This window comes from Nerophis ophidion, linkage group LG03 (genome assembly GCF_033978795.1).
Source record: "Nerophis ophidion isolate RoL-2023_Sa linkage group LG03, RoL_Noph_v1.0, whole genome shotgun sequence".
NCBI classification, from domain to species: Eukaryota; Metazoa; Chordata; class Actinopteri; order Syngnathiformes; family Syngnathidae; genus Nerophis; species Nerophis ophidion.
The window spans coordinates 28,825,480-28,852,979 of record NC_084613.1 but is presented as its reverse complement, the minus strand read 5'-3'; the positions used below and the strand labels follow the sequence as shown (position 1 = coordinate 28,852,979).

The following is a 27,500-nucleotide window of genomic DNA, read 5'->3' as shown; positions in this document are numbered from 1 at the left end:
GGTTGACTGCCAGGAAGACAAATTATTTTGTCTTCTGTGGTTTTATTTACTAAAATACTTCATTATAAGGCACAGACAGCACGCAGACGTACAATTTTTTTTCAGAAATCACTATTACGATATACTGTATGACGCTAATGTGATTCTTTTTTTTTTACTTAAAGAATATAATTTAGTTAACCCAGCTTAAAGTATGGGGGCACATAGATTTTTAGTTTATACACACTTGGTTGGACAGCAGTTGACTATTTGGGAGTACTCACATCAAACCAATTGGCATGTTTGCTGATAGCAGGAGACAGATTTTAGCCCAAGAAGAGAATGAGAGCACCAAGAAAGTGGAGAATGTGGGGTTTGCAGTGAATGCTCCAATTCTAGCCTCTACTCAATTAACCATAACTAGTAGTAATAAATACAAGTAAAGCCAAATTCTAAACTTTATTTTTCAGTTTCAAAGCTTATTTCTTCAAGTATTAAACATTTTAGCTCTAATTCATGTCTCTGCATCCCGGGGTCCAGACAAACAGCAACATGTATGTTGCGATCCGTGACTCGGATCTTCAAATATTATTGTTTATTTTTCCATCTTTGTTCTCATTCTCCGTCTGATCCGTTTATTTCCCGTTTAGTCCATCACCATGGTTACTTATTAGTTTCAGCTGTTACTCCCGGTTCCTGCACACCTGTTCTCTGCTAATTACCTTCCCTTTATAAGCCAGCCTCTTCTGTTTATTCTTTCTGGGACTCTAATTTGCTCACATGCAACAAGTAACGTCAGGTATGTTTTTCTCGCTAGCTCATTAGCCAAGCCACTTTGTTGTCATCTTTAGCTCACATGCTAATCATCTTTGTTTTCATTTTTTGTGCCATCGTGCCAAATCTTAGTTCTTTATATTTCCTAGCTTTCACGCTAGCGTCTTTTGTTTCCCTTTTTATTAGCTCCAGTGTTTTTGTTCAGAGCTCACTTTTTGTTAATAAATTTGTTAGATCTTACCTTTGTTGTGTTCTTTCGTTTGACGCATCCTCGAGGGAATCGAACCCGGTACCACGATGCCGAACCGGCGTTACAATGTAACACATACGGTTTGACTTAAAGATTCTCACACATTTCAATGCGCTCTACAAAACACCCACAGTAACTTTTTGGTGTTTAGCCGAATCGCTGCTAATTTGTCACACACCTTTAGGGGCCAGACAAAAATACTTTTGTGTAAAATTTGAGCAAGCTTAAAGACATAAAGTTAAAGACTTAGCAATTAATAGTCCATTGATCATCAACCATCTGTCTGATTTCTAAAATATAGAGGATATACATATATCCTTCTGTATATACCACCTACTCGGTAGCCTAGTGGTTAGAATGTCCGTCCTGAGATCGGTAGGTTGAGAGTTCAAACCCTGGCCGAGTCATACCAAAGATTATAAAAATGGGACCCATTACCTCACTCAGCATCAAGGGTTGGTATTGGGGTTTAAATCACCAAAAATGATTCTTGAGCGCAGCCACCGCTGCTGCTCACTGCTCCACTCACCTCCCAGGGGGTGACCAAGGTTGATGAGAATAATTTTGCCCCACCTAGTGTGTGTGTGACAATCATTGGTACTTTAACTTTAATATTGACAAATAATTTTAAATCCAACCCATAAGGGGCACTGCTTGTTATAGTTTACCTATTTTGTGTAAGTGTCAAATGTCACATGAGCGAACTATTTGGAAATGTGTGTTCATAAAAAATATTGTTTTAATATAGTCTTTGGCAGACCCCAATTAACGGCACATTTTTTTCGTCCTGTTGGCCGAGATTATTCAGTTTGTGTCACTAAATTAACCTTTAGGGGTTAGTTGTTGTACAATTTGCATGTAGCTCGCGGTCAGTTTCTGATACGGCCACCTTGTGAAAGCTGCCAAAGCTGCTGTGTCTTATTTAGCTTGGTGGGGATTAGCCAGACAATTTGAGCAGGATTACAGTGGAGGAGGCGGAATTGGCTTTGTTGTAAAGTAGGGTATAACAAACACCAAGTGGACTGCGGACGGAGCAAACATGATGCATTTGACGTTTCAATCCCTGTGAGCTTTTCTTTCTACAGTAACGTTCTGGACTTTTCATTTTTACTTCAGCCAACGAACATTCCTGCTAGTTCCAAACAATAGTGCGTAGGATATTTTCTATTCATAATCCGGAAAGGGAAAGTCTCATGGGCAGTGGCTTTCCCAGCCGTTGCTATTGCTCTGTAAACAAATTAGACCGAGGCAAAAACAGGAGACTGGGCTGTGTTATTGAATTACTTGTTGACATGCTGCTCCAGGAGGATAATTTACCAGGGACTAAAAAGGCTTTGGTGAACTGCCACATGAAGAAATATGTTTGGCACTTATCTAACAAAAGGGATTTGAAAAAGCAGTGCAATGCAAAAAAAGCCCACAGTCTATTGTCGTACATCTTGTAAAACTTATTTTTACTTTTCAACTTAAGTATGATTGTAGTTACTGTCAGGATATTAGAAGCTGGGGTACTTGAATCGTGTGTCACCAGGCAGAAGTCAATTTGTAGATCCCACCCCCCACTCTGCGCGCCTGGCTGATAGTCCCTCCCAGTCTCATCTTCAATGGAAGTGCACAGAATCACGCATAAGAGCTCCACGTGCACACGCATGGGTTGTTGTCGGTCTGAAGTTGCATGGAAGGATCCCCGAGTTTGTATTTTGTTGCAGACTGCATCAGTAACACACATGTCGCCTTGCAAAAGAATACACACAAACTATAGGAAAATGGAACATTACATTATTCCATTATTAATGGAACAGCTTCTTGCGTGTCCAGAGTTAGTCCAAAACTAGCCTGCAATGCCCTCCAGTTTTAATACGCCGGACCAATATTTAATCGAGTTTTGGCAAGGATTTTTTTTTTAATGTAGAAAAAAAAATCATAAAATGAGCCCTTTAATGTGTAATATGATTCTTTTGTATAGAAAATGGAGCCACTCATCGGCAGTGCACCTTTATAATCCGGTGTGCGCCCTATGGTCCCAAAAATACAGTACCTTTGTTTTGCCAGAAAAAATAGCAGCAATAGAGATAAGTTGGTACAAAGCAGTAGAAAAGAGGCATTAATGAGGCATCCATGCTTTTTCTACACCGCTTATCCTCATTGTAGGTAAGCTTGAACCTATCCCAGCAAGATATAGTAATATATAATCTATTCTCCAAGATGGTTTGTGCAGAAACAGCAGATTGAGAAGTCAGCATGATTCCTTGTAGATGGCTAAACTTTTTGACGGGGCGGCGGCGTACTGCAGCGCTGCGTTCTCATCAAGGAGACACCACTTTTAAAAGCAGCCCAGTGTGGGCACGATAGCTTTTCTTCTTCTTGGCGTCCATTGTCTGCTTGAGTTGTCATCATCGTCTACAATTCTCTCAATTTCCTCTTTGAGCTTTCCTGTGGTGAAGGCACTTGTGGTGTTGCCACGTCAAGACAACAGCCGGTTTCTAAGGAAACACTGAGAAGCAGAGGGGGCCTCCGCCTCATTTGCTGCACCACAGGACAATTTGCCCGACATATAGAAAGTTGTGTGTCACGGCACGACATACTGTCTTAATGCATCACATTCCGACTTTGCAAAGCGTTTTTATCTGCATTGTTGAGCAGTGTGGTACTTCTTTGAAGGCTGAGCATTTGAAGGAAAAGACAAACCAAGTGTCAATGGGGCTGTGAAACCACAAGTCTGTTTCCTTTCATGTCTCGTCCTGTCTGAACGTCCCTGTTGTTTGTGCTGCATTTTATGGGGGCTCTACAGGATTACGTGTGGATTTAAGTCCAAACATGCAAGAAGCTACAGTGCTAACAGAAAATGAAACACAGACGAAATTGTTTTGATTCTTTTCATTAAGCCTCTGGGCACTTTCAATTTTAATAATCTTCAAAACCAAACAGGACATAAAAGTACCTAAGTTTTTGACAGTCATAAAAACATTTTGAATTGTTTTATTTTTTACTGAAATTTCTTAACTCAGAGCAACACAACAAAAATATCAAACTTGTAATTTTTTTTATTTTTTTTAAACAAAACGTTTTACACTCTTGATCAGATAATGCCACAAGTCAATGAATGAAATTACTTTATTTCGGTCATACAATCAACCATTTTGTGTGATCAATTCAACAGCACAGATTAAACCTACCGTATTTTTCGGAATATAAATCGCTCCGCAGTATACAGAAGTATAAAGAAGTAACAAAACATATATAAGTCGCACTGGAGTATAAGTCACATTTTTGGGGGGAAATTTATTTGATAAAACCCAACACCAAGAATAGACATTTGAAAGGCAATTTAAAATAAATAAAGAATAGTGAACAACAGACTGAATAATTGTGCGTTATATGAGGCATAAATAACCAACTGAGAAGGTGCCTGGTATGTTAACGTAACTTATTATGGTAAGAGTCATACAAATAACTATAACATATAGAACATGCTATACGTTTACCAAACAATCTGTCACTCCTAATCTCTAAATCCAATGAAATCTTATACGTCTAGTCTCTTACGTGAATGAGCTAAATAATATTATTTGATATTTTACGGTAATGTGTTAATAATTTCACACATAAATTGCTTCTGAGTATAAGTCGTACGCCTGGCCAAACTATGAAAAAAACTGCGATTTATAGTCTGAAAAATACAATATTAACAATCATACACAAAAGAAAAAGAATGATCGAAAAAGGAATAGGCTGAAGCCAACACTTATATTTGCCTATCCTATACATTCACTGAAAATTAGATTGCCTGGAACATCAACGTTCAAAAAAATCAATGGGATGAAAGTAATTGTTACTATATTTTATAAGTTTCCGTTAGTTCACCTTACAAGGCTTTCTTAAACCTTAACAAAGAACTACATGTCTTCAACTCCTCACTGAGCTTTTTCCATCATTTAACCCCTAAAACGCAAATATATTTGTATTTTATATTCGTTTTTACTTTACATATTTCAAAAATCAATATCCCCCGTAAATTATAGTTTTTTCCTCTTAACTTAACAATACAAGCTGGAAAGCTGTTGTTATTTATTCAAAATATAATTTCCATTGTTTTTAAAAATAACATGTCTGAACATTTTTACTTATGAATAAATGGATTGGTAGATTCAGAGTAGCACGCTATTATGTATTATTCTAATTACTCTTTTTTAAGTTTAATTATTGGGTCTATGATTACATAGACCCAATTTCTATGTCTATATAAACATTTCCCCAAACTTCAAACAATATGTTAAATATGGAAAAATAAAAGAATAATGTGACAGGCAGACATTTATTATTCAGCATGTGTTTTACTTTATAAAAAATAGCAATGGATTTGGATATTTTTCCCTTTATATATTCAATCTGCGGTTTGAATTAGTAAAGCATTTTTCATAGGTACAACAAAGAGGGGTATGTTTTAGGAAGTGATAAGTGATTTTTTTTTTTTTTTTAGTTTTCATGGTTGACATTACATATATGTATACTGTCATTATATACTAAATATTACTGCATAAAGTTCATGTATTCTGTTGATGAAAAATCAGAAATATTATATTTGAGTGTGGCAGGACAAATTAAGCATAATAAGCAGACACACAATATGTTGAATGTTTTTTTATTTTGTTTAAATTTGATTTCTTAGAAGTACTTTTTGGTTGTTGCAATCTAAATAAAGGATAAAAAAGAAAGAAAGTAAAATAACTTGTGTTATAGAAATGTATACTAATTCAAAACTGTGACATCATTGGATCAAAAAGCCTTAAAAGGGTTAACATTTTTACAAACATTTTTGGTACTTTGGTTGGCTGAAGTTAATTGAGGATTTGTTGCAACAACAAAAAAATAGGTCAACTAAATCCAACATATTTGGATTACAGTAATGCACTTTAAAAAAAAAAGTAAATACATTTTACAAATGTAAAAAAAAAACATTAAAAAGCTCAGTTGCCAGAATTTTGCCTTGTGGCCACTAAAAGAGGTTTAACTGTATTTTTAAAATGTTCCTCTGCATGTGCTTTAAAATGCTTCTTGTGCTACTCAACTGTTGGTGTGAAACTCATTGTGTTACTCTAGTTTACAATCAATGATTAGAACTATGAATGCTGACTATTTTCCTTCTTACCGGATCGCTACATCCATCTCTTGATGGATGTAGCGATTAACGGTGTTAATAACCGCGGTAAAACTCCTGATAGTTCGTATTCCAATTATCGAAAAACCAGGATTGATAATTGCTTCCCGGTAAACTCACCACCTGACTGGTGCCAGCTCGCTACCTTAAAGGCTAACATGAAAACAAGAGTCATTAACATCTGTACCCATTAGATAAACACATGACTGAGCAACTAAGTGTACATTGGACATACAGGCTGTGCTCTCTTAGAACAGAGTGATCTTTTGATAGACAGGTGTTTTTATGGTGCGTTTAAGGACCGCTGAACACAATAGAAAACAATGGCCAGAAAAATGAAATAATACATTTTAATTGCTACACACTTTTTGTTTAAATACATCTTAAAGTGCTACAATACAAACCAATATTCAGAACAATAAAAGCTTAGCCATTAAAAAAGAAAAAACACTAAAACTAAAACACTATCCGTGAAGCCTAAGAAACACAAAACATGAAAAATTGTGTTTTTTTTAACAGTGTGCATATTTATTTTAGTTACCGTATTGTATGGACTATAGAGCGCACTGGTGTATAAGCCACACCCACTTAATTTTAGGGGAATGTTTTCCACCCCTTGTATTAGTCGTCGATATATATGTTGTAAAATGACTTATTTACACATAAAGATACACATAAAGATTTAGTAAATGTTTATTTACATGGTTTAATTGTTTCCAACTGGGTGCCTGTAACACAGCAGTAAAACAGCTAATCAAACAAAACAGAAGTCATCGTCAGGGGCCCTTAGCTGCGGAAGCTAGCTCTCCAATCAGCTAAACAGACTCAATACATAATTCATGCTTCATTACATTGTGATGGCAAATGATGGCACTTCTGCAGACATCACACATGGGACGGTTTTATAATTATAAACAGTTTAAGTTATTTCAGACCTTGGCGAATTAAGGCCCGGAGGCCACTTGCTGCCCGTTAAGCTTTTAATAATAATAATAATAAAGGATTAGATTTATATCGCGCTTTTCTATTGTTATATACTCAAAGCGCTCACAGAGAAGTGGGAACCCATCATTCATTCACACCTGTTGGTGGTAAGCTACATCTGTAGCCACAGGTGCCCTGGGGTAGACTGACGGAAGCGTGGCTGCCAGTTTGCGCCTACGGCCCCTCCGACCACCACCAATCATACATTCATCATTCATTCACCGGTGTGAGCGGCACCGGGGGCAAAGGGTGAAGTGTCCTGCCCAAGGACACAACGGCAGCGACTTTGATGTCCATAAGTGGGAAGCGAACCTGCAACCCTCAGGTTTCTGGCACGGCCGCTCTACCCACTACGCCATGCCGCCCCAATCTTTTCAATCTGGCCTGCCGGACATTCCCAAATAATTACTTTAGATCTTTAAGATGGTCCCTCTGGGTACTCCGGCTTCCACCCACTTCCAAAGACATGCACCTGGGGATAGGTTGATTGGCAGCACTAAATTGGCCCTAGTGTGTGAATGTGAGTGTGAATGTTGTCTGTCTATCTGTGTTGGCCCTGTGATGAGGTGGCGACTTGTCCAGGGTGTACACGCCTTCCGCCCGATTGTAGCTGAGATAGGCGCCAGCGCCCCCCGCGACCCCAAAAGGGAATAAGCGGTAAGAAATGGATAGCTGGATGAAGATGGAAAATGTAGCTGCCATTGTAATGTGCAGTGATCTTTTCTAATGACTAAGTCTTGAACTATACTAAGTATGTCAATTGTTGGAATCTGCAATTTTGCATTAGTTACTATGGTAATCTAATTAGTTACTATGGAAATGGAAGTCACAGCAGCTCAGACGAGGTACCAAGCAGTGTGGGTGGGGAGCGTTTCCACTGAGTGTTTCCAGAACCTGAAATGCGGGTGTCAGGGACAGACATGGAAGGAGATTTTTACAACGAAGTTCTAAATCTTAGTGATATATCAGATTGTAGGTAGGTTTATTTTTTACCCTTCGCATTCATATTTCGCTGTTTTTGTTGCATTTTTGTTGCATTTCTCTTGATTGTAAAATATTTGGATGGAGAAGGGGGTGTGACGTTCATATGTTGTCAATATTCCGTGTTTTATCCCTCATAGTTAATATTGTAACATTCTTCATTTTCATGTACATTCTTGGTGTCTCATTCAGTAAAAAAAATTAAAATTTCATTTCCTTTTTTTTTAAGGTGGTCTGTTTTAACGTTTTTAGCTTTCATTATTGTGAGGTATTGCAATAGTGTTCCTAAAAATAAATATACTGGCCCGCAGACACGTTTTTTTCACTAAATTTGGCCCCCAACTCAAAATAATTGCCCTGGCCTGAGTTATATTGTAAAACTTACAAACCTTGCTTGAAGTAATTAATGAAGAAGCCATGCAAGTAAAAACGCTATGGAAGACTAAAATCTACTTTCGGTTGAATTTATAATTATTGTTTGCTGTGTTCAAATGTTTCATTATATTACTCGGTTGTCTTCTTGATGAACTGGCAGCCTTATAATTATTAAAAGTTGCGCTGTTGCAATATTTTTTTGTAAAATCTAGTCAACGGTAAAGCGTTTGTTGCGCCCGGGCTCTGCCACTTTGAGATCTGAAGTCACTACGCAACATCATCCCCACCCAGAAGGATCGATAACACAACCGTTTGAATAAAGGGCAAGTGAATCCAAGCAATTGATACACTGGGAAACGGTTCTGAACAAAAAACTGTTTTCGATTCCCATCCCTAACCGTGATAATAATCATAACTGTCCAAATAAAATGTTGATATCGTTACATCTCTACCGCTGATACAACAGTGGTTCTGTTTAGCAATGGGTACCAAATGTACTAGTTTTTTGGCACTGACCGAATTCCGATAGTCCTACGGGGCATCAAGTCATCCAACAGTGCCATGTTTCAATGCGTCAAACGTGGTGTCTGACATCGCACCTCGGCACTCGCGGTTTTACATGGCGATTTCAACACCTACATATATGTTCATAAAAACTACAACTACGATTCACATTACAATCAAACAGCTGTTGCAAAATAAGTACAATGCTTAGGGTATTTACAGATTTTGCGGCACAACAAAAGACGAAATTCCGCAAAGACTGAACTGACCAACACACCACAAACTACATTACTGCAATGGTACCATCTAATGTCTTGGACTTGCAACTGTATAAAGCTATGACAACTTGACAGCAGTTGTCATAATCAGCTCATTTTAAAATGTTGCAATTAAATTCAACAGCAACAAAAGTACAGAAAATGTGTATTGTTGAGTACGGTACCCATCTCCAGTTGTGTTCTGCAATATCCTCATGTTTTCGGTTTATTCATTTTTTCCAAGTTACACATTTCTAAAAAGAGTAGCCCTGTTATGCAAAACCCAAACCCTCACTGCGGATGACTCTCAGGAGGTTATATTGTTAATAAATGACCATGTGGTCAAAGAGAGCTGAGTGACATCATAAGAGTATTTTAAAAGGGGTGTGTACATTTTGACCTCACTGCTGACTTCAACAGTGGGTGTCTATCTTGTTGAGAAAGCAGAGGAAGTGGGGGGATTTTTTTTTTTAGCCAGTAATCAAATGAAGCAGGGGAGGCTGCTGTATGAGTAAACACGCATGATGGTGTCTGTCTGCCACGTGGTCTTCAAAGCTGCTGACCATATCAACCTTGATGTCTTATTTTGTGAAAAATTTACTTTATTTTTTTCAAACATTGCTAAACATTTGACCCCAGACTTATTTAACAACACTACTGCACAATAAATTCATTGTGGGAAGGGTTTGGGATGAACTACTAAACATCAGCGGTCTCATTTTAAAACATCTCCAATTTGTGCGTTGACACAATAAATCATAGCAAGTATTAGGGAATGAAATATGTTCATCTTAATGTAAAACATTTTTAACATTTGAATAGATATGACTCACTATTAAATATCGATATATTGCGGGTAGGGCTGGGCGATATGGCCTTTTTTTAATATCTCGATATTTTTAGGCCATATCGTGATATACGATATATATTACGATATTTTGCCTTGGCCTTGAATGAACACTTGATACATATAATCACAGCAGTATGATGATTCTATGTGTCTACATTAAAACATTCTTCTTCATACTGCATTCATATATGCTACTTTTAAAATTTCATGCAGAGAGGGAAATCACAACTAAGTCAATTGACCAAAAGTGTATTTATTAAAGTTATTAAGCAATGGCACAAACATTCAAGTCATTTCCAAAACATAAAGTGCAAGATTGTCAAAGACATTTTAATGTGTCACATAAAAATGAGCTGCAAAATAGGAAATCAAATAGTATTCTTATGAAAAAATCATTATGAAATTTTTTTCATTCTCTACCGAGTGACTTTTCAAATGATGCTACATATTAGCAGTTATGCTACTTTTTATAGCAACACTTTTGCCCCACACTTGACAAATTACGGTTGTCTGTTCGACATATTCCCACTTGAAGCCGAACCACCACCAGACGATGAACCCCCTGCTGTTTTTATTGGGAATTAAAGGCCTACTGAAACCCACTACTACCCACCACGCAGTCTGATAGTTTATATATCAATGATGAAATCTTAACATTGCAACACATGCCAATACAGCCGGTTTGGTTTACTAAATTACAATTTTAAATTTCCTGCGGAGTTTCCTGTTGAAAACGTTGCGGAATGATGACGCTTGTTTGTGACGTTATTGGTTGAAGGGGACATATTAGCCCAGCACCACTTACGGCTAAAAGTTGTCTCTTTTCATCGCGCAATTACACAGTATTTTGGACATCTGTGTTGCTGAATCTTTTGCAATTTGTTCAATTAATAATGGAGACGTCCAATAACAGTGCTGTTGGTGGAAAGCGGTGGATTGCAGCTGCCTTTAGCACGAAAACACAGCTGGTGTTTCTTTGTTGTGAAGCTTTAACACAGAGTGGTCAAGCGAACATGTTTCTCTACATCAACCAGCAAGTTTTGGGATGGGAAAATTGTGATTTTAAGTCTGCTCTTACCGGAGACTTTAGTAGATTATGCGACCTCATCCTGCAGCTCAAAAAGGCAGCTGTGATCTTGGCTCCTCGGCTTCTCACAGAGATACTGGCGTTCACCGCAGCTATCCGACTTTCAGGTATGACTATAATCTCACTAAAATACTATTAACACAATAAGCAGATAAGGGATTTTCCAGAATTATCCTAGTAAATGTGTCTAATTACATCTTAAACTCTCCCACTGCCGCCGCCTGGAGCCGTCGCCTTTTTATTTTTTTATTTTTTATTAGTGCTTCACTTTAACTTTCCTCATCCACGAATCTTTCGTCCTCGCTCAAATTAATGGGGAAATCGTCGCTTTCTCGGTCCGAATTGCTCTTACTGCTGGTGGCTCACATTATAAACAATGTGAGGATGTGAGGAGCCCTCACACCGGTGACGTCACGCGCACATCGTCTGCTACTTCCGGTAAAGGCAAGGCTTTTTTTTAGCGACCGAAAGTTGCGAACTTTATCGTCGATGTTCTTTACTAAATCATTTCAGCAAAAATATGGCAACATCGCGAAATGATCAAATATTACACATAGAATGGACCTGCTATCCCAGTTTAAATAAGAAAATCTCATTTCAGTAGGCCTTTAAGTCTTCCTTCATTTGTTACCAGATCCACACCTTCTTTCTCTCGTATTACCACTAGTACGGCTACGTTAGCAGCTCAGTCTGCTGCCTCTCTGCTGGGCGAGGGCGTATACGCATGTGACGTATGACGTGACAGTATGTGACATGTGTAAGTTTGTGTGCCTGCTTGTCTGTGAGAAGGAGAGACAGGAAAGAGTGATAAGAGCGTAATGCCCGCAGTTAAAAGCAACTGTGTGAGAATGTATACTCGAATATTACGATATAGTCATTTTTTTATATCGCACAGAGACAAACCCGCGATATATCGTATATATCGATATATCGCCCAGCCCTAATTGCGGGTTTGTCTGTGCGATATAGAAAATGACTATATCGTGATATTCGGGTATACGTTCTCACACAGTTGCTTTTAGCTGCTGGCATTACACTGCATGCGTTTCTCACTCTTTCTTGTCTCTCCTTCTCACGACAGCAAGCGCACCTTCTTACATACGTCACATACTGTCACGTCATATGTCACATACGTATACGCCCTCGCGGAGCAGAGAGGTAGCAGCATGGGTAACGTTAGTTGTGATGCTAGTGGTATTACGAGAGAGAGAGAAGGTGCGAATCTGGTAACAAATGAAGAACTAATAATTCCCAAGAAAAACAGCAGGGGGTCCATCGTCTGGCTGTGATTTGGCTTCAAGCGGGAATATGTCAGACAGACAGTACTAATTTGTCAAGTATGCGGCAAAAGCGTTGCTACCAAAATCAGCATTACTAGCATCATTTGAAAAGTCACCTGCTAGATAATGAAGAGTGCTTACTCCGCATTTGAACATCTCCATTCGGTGCCACCCACCCACACCATCAAAATGCCGAGGCAAACATTTCCAGATCAACACCGTATGAAAGAAATAGTCAACAACAAAAGGAGATAATGTCCGCAGTAACCTACCACATAGCGAAGGACGAACACTATTTGATTTCCTATAATGCAGCTCATTTTTATTTGACACTTATTGAAATATCTTGTGTGACATCATGCACAAAAGTGCACTTTATTTTTTTTAAATTATTGTAGTGGTGTTCTGTACAAAAAGTACACTTTAATTTAGTGTTGTTTTATTCATATGTCATCTTAGTGACATCATGCACAAAAGTGCACTAATAGCTTGTTTTAAAATCTCTCTGACAATCTTGCACTTTCTGTTGAATGTTTGTGCCACTGCTTAATAACTGTTTAATAAATACAGTTTTGGTCAATTGACTTAGTTGTGATTTCCCTCTCTGCATGAAAGTTTAAAATGAGCATATATTAATGCAGTATGAACAAATAAATGATAAATGCGTTGTACTTGTAGTTCGAACGTTAAATATCTTGTCTTTGCAGTCTATTCAATTGAATGTAAATAACGATAAATGGGTTGTACTTGTACAGCGCTCTTCTACCTTCAAAGTACTCAAAGCGCCTTGACACTACTTCCACATTTACCCATTCACACACACATTCACACACTGATGGAGGGAGCTGCCATGAAAGGCGCTAACCAGCACCCATCAGGAGCAAGGGTGAAGTGTCTTGCTCAAGGACACAACGGACGTGACGAGGTTGGTACTAGGTGGGGATTGACCCTCGGGTTGCGCACGGCCACTCTCTCTCACTGTGCCACGCCGTCCCTAGAAAACAAGAATGTTTTAATGTAGACACATAGAATCATCATACTGAGGTGATTATATGTATCAAGTGTTAATTCAAGGCTAAGGCAAAATACCGAGATATATATTCGCGATATGGCCTAAAAATATAGAGATATTAAAAAAAGGCCATATCGCCAAGCCCTACTCACTGTAATTGCCGACTTAGCCATATTGGACCTCAGTGCCACACACTTTTAAAGTCAACAGTGGAACTTCAATTTACAAAATCCTATTTGCAAACTTTTTGAATTTTGCACTTTTCAAATCGAGCCAAATATGCTTCCTTGTGCGAATCATGTTTCTGTACGAATGTTTCATTCATTCATTCATTTTGTGTCACGCATGTGGGCAAAAAAGAGGGCGCAGCATCACACTACTAGTCACTTCTCAGGGCTTCAGTGTTGGCGTTTTGACAAGTTTTGTCAATTTTGGTTACTCAATATGAGTCCCAAAAAGACAACAGACCAGCATGAAAAAGAAAAAGGGAATTGCTGAGGCATTAAGAAAAAGACTGTTTGTGAGGAGTACATTAACGGCGCTCTTAAGTATGGAAGAATTGCCGAATAAGGCTTTGTACTAGAGCAGGTTTTAATTGTGATACGACCCGACTTTAATGGAAAATATGCCAGAGCAGACTTACTTCACAGCGGAGGAAAAGAAAAAGACTATTTATTGTTCAGCGACTTCACAGCGGAGAAAAAGAAAAAGACTATATATTGTTCAGCGGAGCCTCTTCCAAGAGCACAAATAAACAGCCCCGCTCCTTGATCCCTTGTTTTCACTTTGTCTGCTCCTTTTTCGTCAGCTCCTCCGTTGGCGATGATAATGCAAGTGGATTTTACTTTTTAAAATGTTTATTATTGTAGCAAAATGGTTGTTGAAGTAGAATATTTTTGTGATTTCTGATCGATTTCTGAGGGTAACAAATACGTGTGTGTGTGCGGCTGGCAGAGCAGCGCATACAGAGGACAGCAGCTTGTTGATAAAGAGATAGTTAATTCATTGTTATGTTTGTTCCATGTGCAGCTGGGCTAGGCTACAGCACCCCTCGCGACCCCAAAAGGGACAAGCGGTAGAAAATGTATGAATGGATGGTTGATCTACAGTACTGTATAGCAGTGGTCCCCAACCACCAGGCCGCAGATTTTTTTATTTTTATTAAAAAAAATAATAATAATAATTTTTTTTTTTTTTTTTTATTAAATCAACATAAAAAACACCATATACACTTACAATAAGTGCACCAACCACAAACACCTCCCTTTTTCATGACAAAGAAAAAAAAAAAAGGATCTCACCCACCCCCACCCCCGGGCCGCGGGACAAATTATTAAGCGTTGACCGGTCTGCTGATACAAAAAGGTTGGGGACCACTGCTGTATAGCACTTGATTTTGTGTACAAACCTTCACTAAAATATGAACTTTTGTCACGGCTGTGTCATGATCCGCGGCTCGGATCATGTCATATTCAGGTTTTGGTTCTGTTTTGTATCGTCTTGTTAGTATTTGACTCCCTTAGTTCCTGGTGGCACTCCCTGTTTGTTTCCGTTTCCATAGTTACACATTTGTGTCACCAGCCTTTTGTTTTTCACACGCACCTGCTTTGTGATTATCCCCTATATTTAAGCCTGCCCTTTTTTTTCATTGGACCGCGGATTCTAGTTTGTTGTCCGATGCAACAGGTGACGTCGCTATCCCCGATTGTGGTAAAGAACTTTTTGTATTCGTTAGCTTCCACGCTATTCCTCTGTTTGTTTACCTAACTCACATGCTAGCGCTTTCAGTTCTTTCTAGCTCCCATGCTAGTTCTGTTTTTTTGTCCTTAGTGCCTTGTGCAAGTGTTTTTGTTCTTAGTTTGTTCTTTAGTATAAATAAATCATTTCTTACCTTCATGCTGTGTCTTATCCCACTGCATCAACGAGAGAACGCACCCGCATCACCACAATGCCAGCTGAACCTCACAGGCTGGAACCCATTGTTCATAATTACCGTATTTTCTGCCCTATAAGGCGCACCAGATTATAAGGCGCATCTTTAGTGAATGGCCTATTTTAAAACGTTGTTCATATATAAGGCGCACCGCATTATAAGGCGCATAGAATAAATGCTACAGTAGAGGCTGGGGTTACGTTATGCATCCTTTAGATGGAGCTGCGCAAAGGGAATGTCAACAAAACCGTCAGATAGGTCAGTCAAACTTTATTAATAGATTACAAACCAGAGTTCTGACAACTCCGTTCACTCCCAAAATGAATAACAGCTGTTTTATTATTTTCCTCGATTCAATAAACATGTAAAAAACAGTCTGATACTGTTATGGTAAATTAAACGTTTGTGCAATCACAATATAGTAACACTCGAAATAGTGCAAAGCAACAATATATCAATAACTCAACGTTGCTCAAACGATAATGTCACACAACACAACACACAAAATAATCATGTAAAGCTCACTTTATTAAGTCATTCCTCATTCACGAATCCCTCAAATTATTCTTCAGTGTTCGAATCAAACTGTTGGGCGTATACGGCATCCAACATGCCCGGCCTCGTCTCGTCGAAGTTGTCATAAACAAGTCAGTGTCGCTGCTGTTAATGTCAAATTCTCTCGCTGTTGCTCTATTACCATGGGCCACTGTGTGACTGATCGCCTTGAGTTTAAACTCTGCGTCGTAAGCGAAACTCTGCGTCGTAAGCGTGTATCTTAGTAGGAGCCATTTTGGGGTCTTTACATAAACACACAGAAACGGCACGCTTCCCGCAGTCATATATCACAGCATGCACCACGCGATTCTTCTTCTACGAGGGAAAAGGAAGTTGGCGGCAGCTTACCGTAGTTGCGAGACCTTTTGCGGCATGTTTAATTCGGACAGTGAAGAAAAAAAATTCGAGGGATTCGTGGATGAGGAATAACTCAATAAAGTGAGCTTTACATGTTTATTTTGTGTGTTGTGTTGTGTGACATCATTTGAGCAACGTTGAGTTATTGATATATTGTTATTGCTTTGCACTATTTCGAGACATCGTTAATGGAGACAGTGTCGCTCGCTGCTGTTGTCTAGCAGTTCAGTGACAATTCCTGCTTTCCTTAAATCATGTCTCTCTATAGGAGCCATTTTGGGGTCTTTACATAAACACACAAATGGCACACCTGGCGCAGTCATATATCCTAGCATGCACCGCACACTTCTCCTACAGGGGAAAATTAAATCGGCGGCTGCTTACCGTATTTGTGTGACCTGTTGTGGCTCAATATTGGTCCATATATAAGGCGCACCAGATTATAAGGCGCACTGTCAGCTTTTGAGAAAATTGTAGGTTTTTAGGTGCGCCTTATAGTGAGGAAAATACGGTACATTGTTTCCTATGGAGAAATTTGCTTCCCTATAGGAATTTTTCGATTTACCAACCCTGTTAAGGGAACCCAATGTTTGTAAATTGAGGTTTCACTGTAAATCTAATCCACTATTACTATTATTATTATTATTATTATTATTGTACCGAGCAGCCATGACAGAGATGCTATTTTTGCTACACTTGCCATCATAGCCTCGCACTTGACTCAGCCTGCTATTCCACCCTCAGCTCTGATAGGCTCCAGCTCCCCACAACCCTGGACATGATAAGTGAGGGAAAAATGTCTTATTTATTGCTCTGTTATGACTGGTCCTTCTATAAAATCTTGCATGATGATCATCAATTTTCTGGCTTTTAATCCTCCTGAAATATTCTTACCACACTTTGTATTTGATAACTAATTTTGTCCCAGCAGCCGTTTAGGCAGAAAACTAGTTTGGTTCAAATTGAAGAAGAAAGCCAGGTTGTGAAGTTTGTGTCTTGAGGAAGGAGCTTACTGTATGATGCAGCCTTTTTGATACACCTGTTACATAATTTCTGTTTTATGTTTGCTTTATCCGCTCTTTTTTTACAGGAATCCTCTTTTCCACTCTTGTGTTTGGGCCTGCCTGTGGCTTTATCCTGGGCTCAGTCTGCACTAAGTATTACGTGGATGCCGTCTTCATTGATACCAGTAAGTTAGAAACAACGTCTCTCAACGTCTCTTAGAATGAACAACATACCACTTCTCCTTACAGATAAGCTGGGCATCACTCCCGAGGACCCGAGATGGATCGGGGCCTGGTGGGCGGGCTTCCTCCTGTGTGGTGCCTTACTCTTTAGCTCCTCCCTCCTGATGTTCGGCTTCCCTCAGTCCCTGCCCACCAAGGAGAGGGAGGAGGGGCTGGACAGTGAGCAGACCATGCTTCCTCCTGCTGCTCCTTTGAGTCCAGACTATGAGGCTCCGAAGACCAGCAACGGTGCCGTGAGCAACCACGAGTTGGCCAACAGCCCCACCTGCTGTCAGCAACTCAGGGGTGCGCCTACAAGAAGCATTTTCACATGGTTCACATATTACAGATTACATAAATTGTGTACATTCAAACACATCAAAAAGGGCACTACTACTAACAACTAATAAATATATATATATATATATATATGTACAGTTGTGATCAAAATTATTCAACCCCCACACAATTTTGGTGTTTTAGCAAGTTGGAAATTTATTCCGTATTTTGTTTATAGTCATATCAAATAAAGATGCATTAAATAGACAAATGCAACTTGAATTACAACATTATATTTTGTAACATACCAAACAGTGTCATTTCTCTTAATATCTCATTGACAAAATTATTCAACCCCTTGAAGATCATAACTCTTAAGAACAGAATTTGTATAAGGTCTTTTGAATCAGGTGTTGAAAACACCTGTAGATGTGATTAGAACCATAACGAGCAACAATTAAACTGATTGAAAAGGACTGTGACGCTCAGCTTCTTGTAGATGGTCAATGGTGTATTTGCAACATGGTAAAGTCCAGGGAATGGTCAAAGAAGTCAAGAGAGGAGGTAATTTCTCTTCATAAGAAAGGATATGGATATAAGAAAATAGCAAGACATTACACATTCCAAGAGACACAGTTGGGAGCATAATTCGCAAGTTTAAAGCTAAATGCACAGTGGAAACACTACCTGGGCGTGGTAGAAAGAGGATGCTGTGTGCAACTGCTATCCGGTATTTGAAGCGTACAGCGGTGAAAAACCCCCGGGTAACAGCTGAGGAACTACAACAGTACATTGCAGAGGGGGGAACGCAGGTTTTGTCCCAGACAATAAGGCGCGCACTATGAGATGAAGGCCTCCATACCAGAACTCCCAGGCGCACCTCACTTCTGACCACCAGGCACAAGTATGCCAAAAATCATCTAGACAAACCCCAAAGGTTTTGGGAAACTGTTCTATGGAGTGATGAGACAAAAGTGGAACTCTTTGGGCCTATGAATCAACGTTATGCCTGGAGGACAAAAAATGAAGCTTACAAAGAGAAGAACACCTTGCCTACTGTTAAGCATGGTGGGGGGTCAATCATGCTCTGGGGCTGTTTCTCTGCCTCAGGTACCGGGAATCTCCAGCGCGTTCAAGGCATTATGAATTCTATTTCCTACCAGGATATATTAGCTGCAAATGTCATGAAGTCAGTGACGAAGCTGAGGCTTGGGAGACGTTGGACCTTCCAACAGGACAACGATCCCAAGCATACCTCCAAATCAACATCAGAGTGGTTGCAGAAGAAGGGCTGGAAGACTCTGGAGTGGCCTTCATGGTCGCTAGACCTAAATCCTATAGAAAAGCTGTGGTGGGACTTGAAGAAGGCAGTTGCAGCACACAAGCCCAAGAATATGAATGAACTGGAGGCCTTTGCCCAAGAGGAATGGGCTAAAATACCTGTAGATCGTTGCAAGAAGCTTGTGTCCGGTTATGTATCACGTTTGAAGGATGTAATTACTGCCAAAGGGTATTCTACTAAGTACTAAAGATGCATGTAACTAGGGGGTTGGATAATTTTGTCAATGAGATATTAGGAAAAATGTCCTTTTTTGGTATTTTGTAAGATACAGCGTTATAATTTAAGTTGCATTTGTCTATTTCACACATCTTTATTTGATATGACTATAAACAAAATACGGAATAAATGTCCCAACTTGCTAAAACACCAAAATTGTGTGGGGGTTTAATAATTTTGATCCCAACTGTATGTATATATATGTATGTGTGTGTGTGTGTGTGTGTATGTATATATATATATATATATATATATGTATATATGTATATATATATATATATATATATATATATATATATATATATATATATATATATATATATATATATGTATATATATGTATATATATGTATATATGTATATATATGTATATATATAATATGTATATATATAATATGTATGTATGTGTATATATATATATATATATACATATGTGCATGTGTGCGTCTATATGTATGTGTGTGTATTTATATATGTAGGTATGTATGTGTATATATGTATATGGGTGCGTGCGTGTGAGTGTATATATATATATATACATACAGTATATTATATGTATATATATATATATTTAGATAGATATACATATGCATATACATGGGATGGCGAGGCAACTTTATTTATATAGTACGTTTACAATCATTTTAAAATTGGACTGAAGTGCTTTACAGGTAAAAAGCATAGAGCAAAAAAATTTAAATAAAACAAAATATATATATATGTATAGTGTGTGTGTGTGTGAATATATTATATATATATATATGTATATATATATATATATGTATATATATATATATATATATATACATACATATATATATATATATATATATATATATATATACCGGTATATGTGTGTGTGTGTGTGTGTGTTTATATACATGTTTATATATATTGTGTGTACATGTATATATAGGTGTGTGAGTGTGTGTGTTTCCACTAAAATAACATTGAGAGCTCCTATATTTTAATTTGTATGTCGTTTTGTTTTTGTACCAAACTATTTACTGTACACCTCAAAAACTGAAACCCACTAAAACTGAAGTAGTTTAAAATCTCAATATTTTTTTCTTTAAAAATCAGCTAAATAATCAAAAAAGAAGTCCTAATCGTGTAATCTCTTCAACCTTGCTTAGCGTTCAGTTTCTGAAGTGTTATTGATGTTGTATTTCTCACTTGTTTATGCTATTTGGATGCAAAAAAACATCAAATACACAGACTGAAATTGTAGTGGCCCTCGAAGGCTCAATTATTTGCATGACAAAAAGTATGAATAAAAGATCATATTGGAATAAAACAAATGCAAATCAGCAAACGAAAAGGAGCTTTGTAACAACACGGTTTCAAAAGGGAGGAATAAGTTAAGTTTTGACATTGGTAAAACAAAAAAACATCCTTTTTAAGTTCAGACAAAATAACATTAACTATCTTAACTGATTAGTTTGTAGGGCTGCTCATAATTTGTCAAATGTAGAGAAAAAATATTGGGGGGAATTTTTTTTTTCAAGAATCCATTTTTGGATTTAAAATATTATACAACTATTGTTGATATTGTTCTTATTCCTATTACATCACATTTATTAGTATTATATTTGTATGTGTTTTCAATTGATTCGTAATGTTTGTAAAGTATTGTAAAGCTGGTATTGGGTTAGAATTGGGGTTGCTCAATTTTTCTAAAATTTTTCTTGTTTTTAGATTGACTAAAATTCTGTGATTTTTGTAAACGAACAAACAAACAAAAAAATACACACATATATATATATATATATATATATATATATATATATATATATATATATATCCATCCATCCATTTTCTACCGCTTATTCCCTTTTGGGGTCGCGGGGGGCGCTGGCGCCTATCTCAGCTACAATTGGGCAGAAGGCGGGGTACACCCTGGAGAAGTCGCCACTTCATCGCAGGGCCAACACAGATAGACAAACAACATTCACACTCACATTCACACACTAGGGCCAATTTAGTGTTGCCAATCAACCTATCCCCAGGTGCACGTCTTTGGAGGTGGGAGGAAGCCGGAGTACCCGGAGGTAACCCACGCATTCACGGGGAGAACATGCAAACTCCACACAGAAAGATCCCGAGCCTGGGATTATACGTTTTTTTGGCTGTACGTCAGCAGCCAAGAGGAGCTTTTCTAACTTGTAACCTGTTTTGAAAACGTTTTTCATTATAATTTATATACCAAATAATATATTACGAGAATGGTGTTAGAATAGATTTTGTTATCCCAAGAATTGGAATCAAAATGTGAGGTGCTTGAATATTCCCACCTCTGTTAGCTTAGCTGAATTCTGTCTTTTGTAAAGAAACCTTATTTTTGTGTCTGTCGTTCATGCAGTGATCCCCAAAGTAACCAAACACCTGCTATCGAATCCCGTCTTCACCTGCATCATCCTAGCAGCCTGCATGGAGATCGCCGTGGTGGCAGGTTTCGCCGCCTTCTTGGGCAAATACCTCGAGCAGCAGTTCAACCACACCACCACCTCAGCAAACCAGCTGTTAGGTCTGGGCAACACGGATGTGTATCTTCATTCATACCGGCATTTTGATGCAGTGACAACATACTCGAGTTTCGTCCCACGCTTTCGTCGACAATTCCAATTTGAGACCCAGAGGGCTAATTTTAAGAATTATTATCACTAAGCAGTTTGAATGACTACTAATTGAACTATACCAGAGGTCTGCAACATTGTATCCGGCTCACTCAGATTTTTTTAACACCAAAATGAGGAAAATTTGCATTTTTTAAAGAGTTCTATAATTTCGGACTGTCTGTGAGGCCGTCAGGCGCAAGGATGGTAATTGAAAGAGTTTGGAAGCCTGTGTGTTCACTTCAGCTTTTCAAGTTAACCGTAAATACTTGCCCTAAAGTAAAAGAGGTTAATTTTATATGGACGGATGGATTTTCACGTAAAATAGCAAATAAAAAAGATGAACATTTTTAAAAGTTTAGAGCCACAAAACGTACATGTTTTTTTTTAGCGCAGTGCTTCTCAAATATATTTTTTTGCGAAAGAACAAAATATTTTGTGCCCCACCTGCCCACGCACATACTAAATCGGATAATTTGTCTATAAAATTATTATAACAACACCTCTGCATAACATTGTAAGTTTATTAACATTAAAGGAAACAACACACCGGCCTTTCCTTGTTTCCCACTGAGGTTACAACCAAGTGCTACATACGTTTCATCATATTCTGGTACAGAGAAAAAAAAGGCCTGATCCTCAAGGTCACACGCGCTCCGCCCCCCCTAGCATTGCAGAGCGGCTCGCGCCACTATTTGAGAAGGACTGCGTTTAGCGGAGCAGGTGACAAAATGTCTCTTTTGATTGTAAAGGTTGCAGACCTGCAACCTATAGACATTGACTTCCTGTTCAGGGCAAAGTAAGCTTCAAAGTAAAAGAATGGCAGTGTTAACCTGGATTCTACCTTAGCAACTAACAAGATGCACCACTTTAATTTTTTTGTGCAAAACATTTTTTTTTGTTTAAATTTTTAAATTTGCAGGCAGCGGCTAGTTTCGGTCCCATTTTGGTTATGTCGACAACCACTTATGTGAATGTCTTTTTCATTTTTATATTTAATTTTTTAATCTTATTTATCACTTATGTCATTGTTAGGCCACATAATGTGAAAACTTCCACATCTCCTGTGTCCACTCTGATATATTGAGATGTATTAACCTTAATTTCATGGATTCTTTTGCCTGAACAGGCATGACTGCTATTCCGTGCGCGTGTCTGGGAATCTTCATGGGTGGCCTGCTGGTGAAGAAGCTCAACTTGTCGGCACTTGGAGCAATCCGCATGGCCATGCTGGTCAACCTGATCTCCACCGCGTGCTACATCTCCTTCCTGTTCCTGGGCTGCAACACGGGCTCCGTTGCCGGGGTCACGGTTATGTACGGCAACAGGTAAGAGACACTCAATCAATGATTGGCATGATACCGTAAGAATGCGCCAGTTCACACTAGGGCTGGGCAATATGGCTGAAAACTGTATCACGATGTACACACCCCGTTTCCATAGGAGTTGGGAAATTGTGTTAGATGTAAATATAAATGGAATACAATGATTTGCAAATCCGTTTCCACCCATATTCAATTGAATGCACTACAAAGACCAGATATTTGATGTTCAAACTCATAAACTTTATTTATTTTTTTGTAAATGAATTTCATGGCTGCAACATGTGCCAAAGTAGTTGGGAAAGGGCATGTTCACCACTGCGTTACACCACAGTGGTGATGTAACACCAATTAGCTTGCACACCTGTGGGATGTTCCAAATAAGTGTTTGATGAGCATTCCTCAACTTCATCAGTATTTATTGCCACCTTTCCTAACTTCTTTGTCACGTGTTGCCGGAATCAAATTCTGAAGTTAATGATTATTTTCAACAATAAAAAAGTTTATCACTTTGAACATCAAATATGTTGTCTTTGTAGCATATTCAGCTGAATATGGATTGAAAATGATTTGCAAATCATTGTATTCTGTTTATATTTACATCTAACACAATTTCCCAATGGCTTCACGGTGGCAGAGGGGTTAGTGCATCTGCCTCACAATCCGAAGTTCCTGCAGTCCTGGGTTCAAATCCAGGCTCGGGAACTTTCTGTGTGGAGTTTGCATGTTCTCCCCGTGAATGCGTGGGTTCCCTCCGGGTACTCCGGCTTCCTCCCACTTCCAAAGACATGCACCTGGGGATAGGTTGATTGGCACCACAAAATTGGCCCTAGTGTTTGAATGTGAGTGTGAATGTTGTCTGTCTATCTGTGTTGGCCCTGCGATGAGGTGGCGACTTGTCCAGGGTGTACCCCGCCTTCCGCCCGATTGTAGCTGAGATAGCCCCCCGCGACCCCAAAAGGGAATAAGCGGTAGAAAATGGATGGATGGATGGACAATTTCCCAACTCATATGGAAACGGGGTTTGTACATTTTTTCACTATGGATAATTTTTGACCTATCGAAAATAAAGACCAGGGGAATTATATAATATATTTTAAAAAAAAATACATATCCCATTTCCATATGAGTTGGAAAATTGTGTTAGATGTAAATATAAATGGAATACAATGATTTGCAAATCATTTTCAACCCATATTCAGTTAAATATGCAACAACGACAACATATTTGATGTTCAAACTGATAAACATTTTTTTTTGCAAATAATCATTAACTTTAGAATTTGATGGCAGCAACACATGACAAACAAGTTGGGAAAGGTGGCAATAAATACTAAAAACGTTGAGAAATGCTCATCAAATACTTATTTTGAACATCCCACAGGTGTGCAGGCTAATTGGGAACAGGTGGGTGCCATGATTTGGTATAAAAGCAGCTTCCATGAAATGTTAAGTATTTCACAAACAAGGATGGGGGGAGGGTCACCCATTTGTAAGCAAATTGTCTATCAGTTTTAGAACAATTCTCAACGAGCTATTGCAAGGAATTTAGGGATTTTACCATATACGGTCCGTAAAATCATCAAAATGTTCAGAGAATCTGGAGAAATCACTGCACGTAAGCGATGATATTACTTTGATCCCTCAGGCGGTACTGCATCAAAAACCGACATCAGTCTTTAAAGGATATCACCACATGGGCTAAGGAACACTTCATAAAACCACTGTCGGTAACTACAGTTGGTTGCTACATCTGTAAGTGCAAGTTAAAACTCTGCTATGCAAAGCAAAACCCATTTATCAACAACAGCAAGGAACGCCGCTGGCTTCGCTGTGCCCGAGATCATCTAAGATGGACTGATGCAAAGTGGAAAAGTGTTCTGTGGTCTGACGAGTCCACATTTCAAATTGTATTTGGAAACTGTGGACGTGGTGTCCGGAACAAAGAGGAAAATAACCATCCGGATTGTTATCGGCGCAAAGTTCAAAAGCCAGCATCTGTGATGGTATGGGGGTGTATTAGTGCCCAAGGCATGGGTAACTTACACATCTGTAAAGGCACCATTAATGCTGAGAGGTCCATACAGGTTTTTGAGCAACATATGTTGTCATCCACGCAACGTTATCATGGACGCCACTGCTTATTTCAACAAGACAATGCCAAGACAAGTGTTACGACAGAGTGGTTTCGTAGTAAAAAAAAAGTGCGGATACTTTCCTGGCCCGCCTGCAGTCCAGACCTGTCTCCCATCGAAAATGTGTGGCGCATTATGAAGCGTAAAATACTACAGCGGAGACCCTGGACTGTTGAACGACTAAAGCTCTAGATAAAACAAGAATGAGAAAGAATTCCACTTTCAAAGCTTCAACAATTAGTTTCCTCAGTTCCCAAACATTTATGGAGTCTTGTTAAATGAAAAGGTGATGTAACACAATGGTGAACATGCCCTTTCCCAACTACTTTGGCATGCGATGCAGCCATGAAATTCTAAGTTGATTATTATTTGCAAAAAAAAAAGTTTATGAGTTTGAACATCAAATATCTTCTTTTTGTAGCATATTCAACTGAATATGGGTTGAAAAGGATTTGCAAATCATTGTATTCCGTTTATTTACATCTAACACAATTTCCCAACTCATATGGAAACGGGGTTTGTATTTCAAATAAAACTTTCTTCTCATTATAATCCCCTCAGCTTTCAACGCAGAAATGAAATTTCAACACAACCATGAAAAACAGACAATGAAAACCACAATAAGCACTTTAAAATTAAGCTAGAAAAATAAGACATTTGTAAGAAATGCTTAAAAAAGTGTAACAAAATAGTGCAAAGAGTGAAAATGTAAACATAGAGAAATCTGAACTATTTTTTACAGGTTTAGTGCCAGGAAGTTAAGTGGTCTGTGTAACATTTAATTTAATCTGTAATTCTTATTTTTGTATGGAAATATTTTTTTATGCAGTAAATATTATTTGAATATTATTGAACCAAATTATTATTTTATTGTAGCAGATTTGTCATTTTTTGTTCTTTATTTTAGCTATAGAGTCCTGCACTTTAGTTCCTACCTGTTGTTTCCGCACATCCGAATAGGGAACGAACAAGGGTTGAAAAGAAAAGAGGAGCGCGGCGAACGACCATTTCAATGAATCCAAAAAAATACGGCATACTGTTGAGGTGACTTTTCCTGTTTTATCCACAATTACTTCAGTCTCTGCAGCACTCATTTTTAGTTTCTCTTGTTGCTCCATGCAGAGAATCAACAGCAAGACAGCAAGATGGCGCAACCAAACATGATAGTTGATACCGTTAACACAATTGGCTGTTTAGCGTGTACCTCCCATTGTTTACTTATCACTTCCTGTTTTGTTAGCTTACCAAATTACAAATGCCTTTGTTCATGCAACCAACTTTGCTTCTTTCTTTCTGGTTTCTTTCAATTAAAAAATATATACTAATTGAACATATTTTATACCGATATTGGCAATATATATTGATAATTTTTTCAGTCCTAGCCCTAGTTCACACCACTTGGGATGGCGTGGCTCTATTGGTAAAGTGGCCATGCCAGCCACTTGAGGGTTCCAGGTTCAATCCCCGCTTTCGTCATCCTTGTCACTGTCATTATGTCCTTTACCCACCCGCTACCAGTGCCACCCACACTGATTTAAATGTGACTTAAAAGATGTAGATAATGGGTTTACCTATGTAAAGCACTTTAAGTCGTCAGAAAAGCGCTATATAAATATAATTTACTTCACTTAATTAACCGCTTCACTTAAATACTACCACTACCATACCGTCAAGCATGATAGTGGTAGTATTATGCGCTTGGCCTGTGTTGCTGCTGCCAATGGAACTGGTGCTCTAGAGAGTAAATGGGACAATGAAAAAGGAGGATTACCTCCAAATTCTTCAGGGCAACCTAAAATCATTAGCCTGGAGGTTGGGTCTTGGGCGCAGTTGGGTGTTCCATCAGGACAATGACCCCAAACACTTGTCAAAAGTAGTGAAGGGATGGCTAAGTCATTCTAGAATTAGATTTTAGAATGGCCTCCCCGAATTCCTGACTTAAACCCCATTGAGAACATGTGGACAATGCTGAGGAAACAAGTCTATGTCAGAAAGACAATAAATTTAGCTGAACTGCACCAATTTTGTC

At 38.5% G+C, this 27,500-nt stretch overlaps 1 protein-coding gene across 2 annotated transcripts in view; it reads left to right on the top strand.

Annotated features, from left to right (window-relative positions):
* slco3a1a (solute carrier organic anion transporter family member 3A1a) overlaps positions 1 to 27,500 on the top strand; it is a 94,830-nt gene that overhangs the window by 50,495 nt on the left and 16,835 nt on the right. For both annotated transcript variants that reach the window (XM_061894795.1, XM_061894796.1), the window contains exons 3-6: positions 17,427 to 17,525; positions 17,590 to 17,868; positions 21,762 to 21,926; positions 23,144 to 23,342. In XM_061894795.1, coding sequence (XP_061750779.1) covers positions 17,427 to 17,525; positions 17,590 to 17,868; positions 21,762 to 21,926; positions 23,144 to 23,342 — 742 coding nt within the window. The remainder of the gene's footprint in view (positions 1 to 17,426; positions 17,526 to 17,589; positions 17,869 to 21,761; positions 21,927 to 23,143; positions 23,343 to 27,500) is intronic.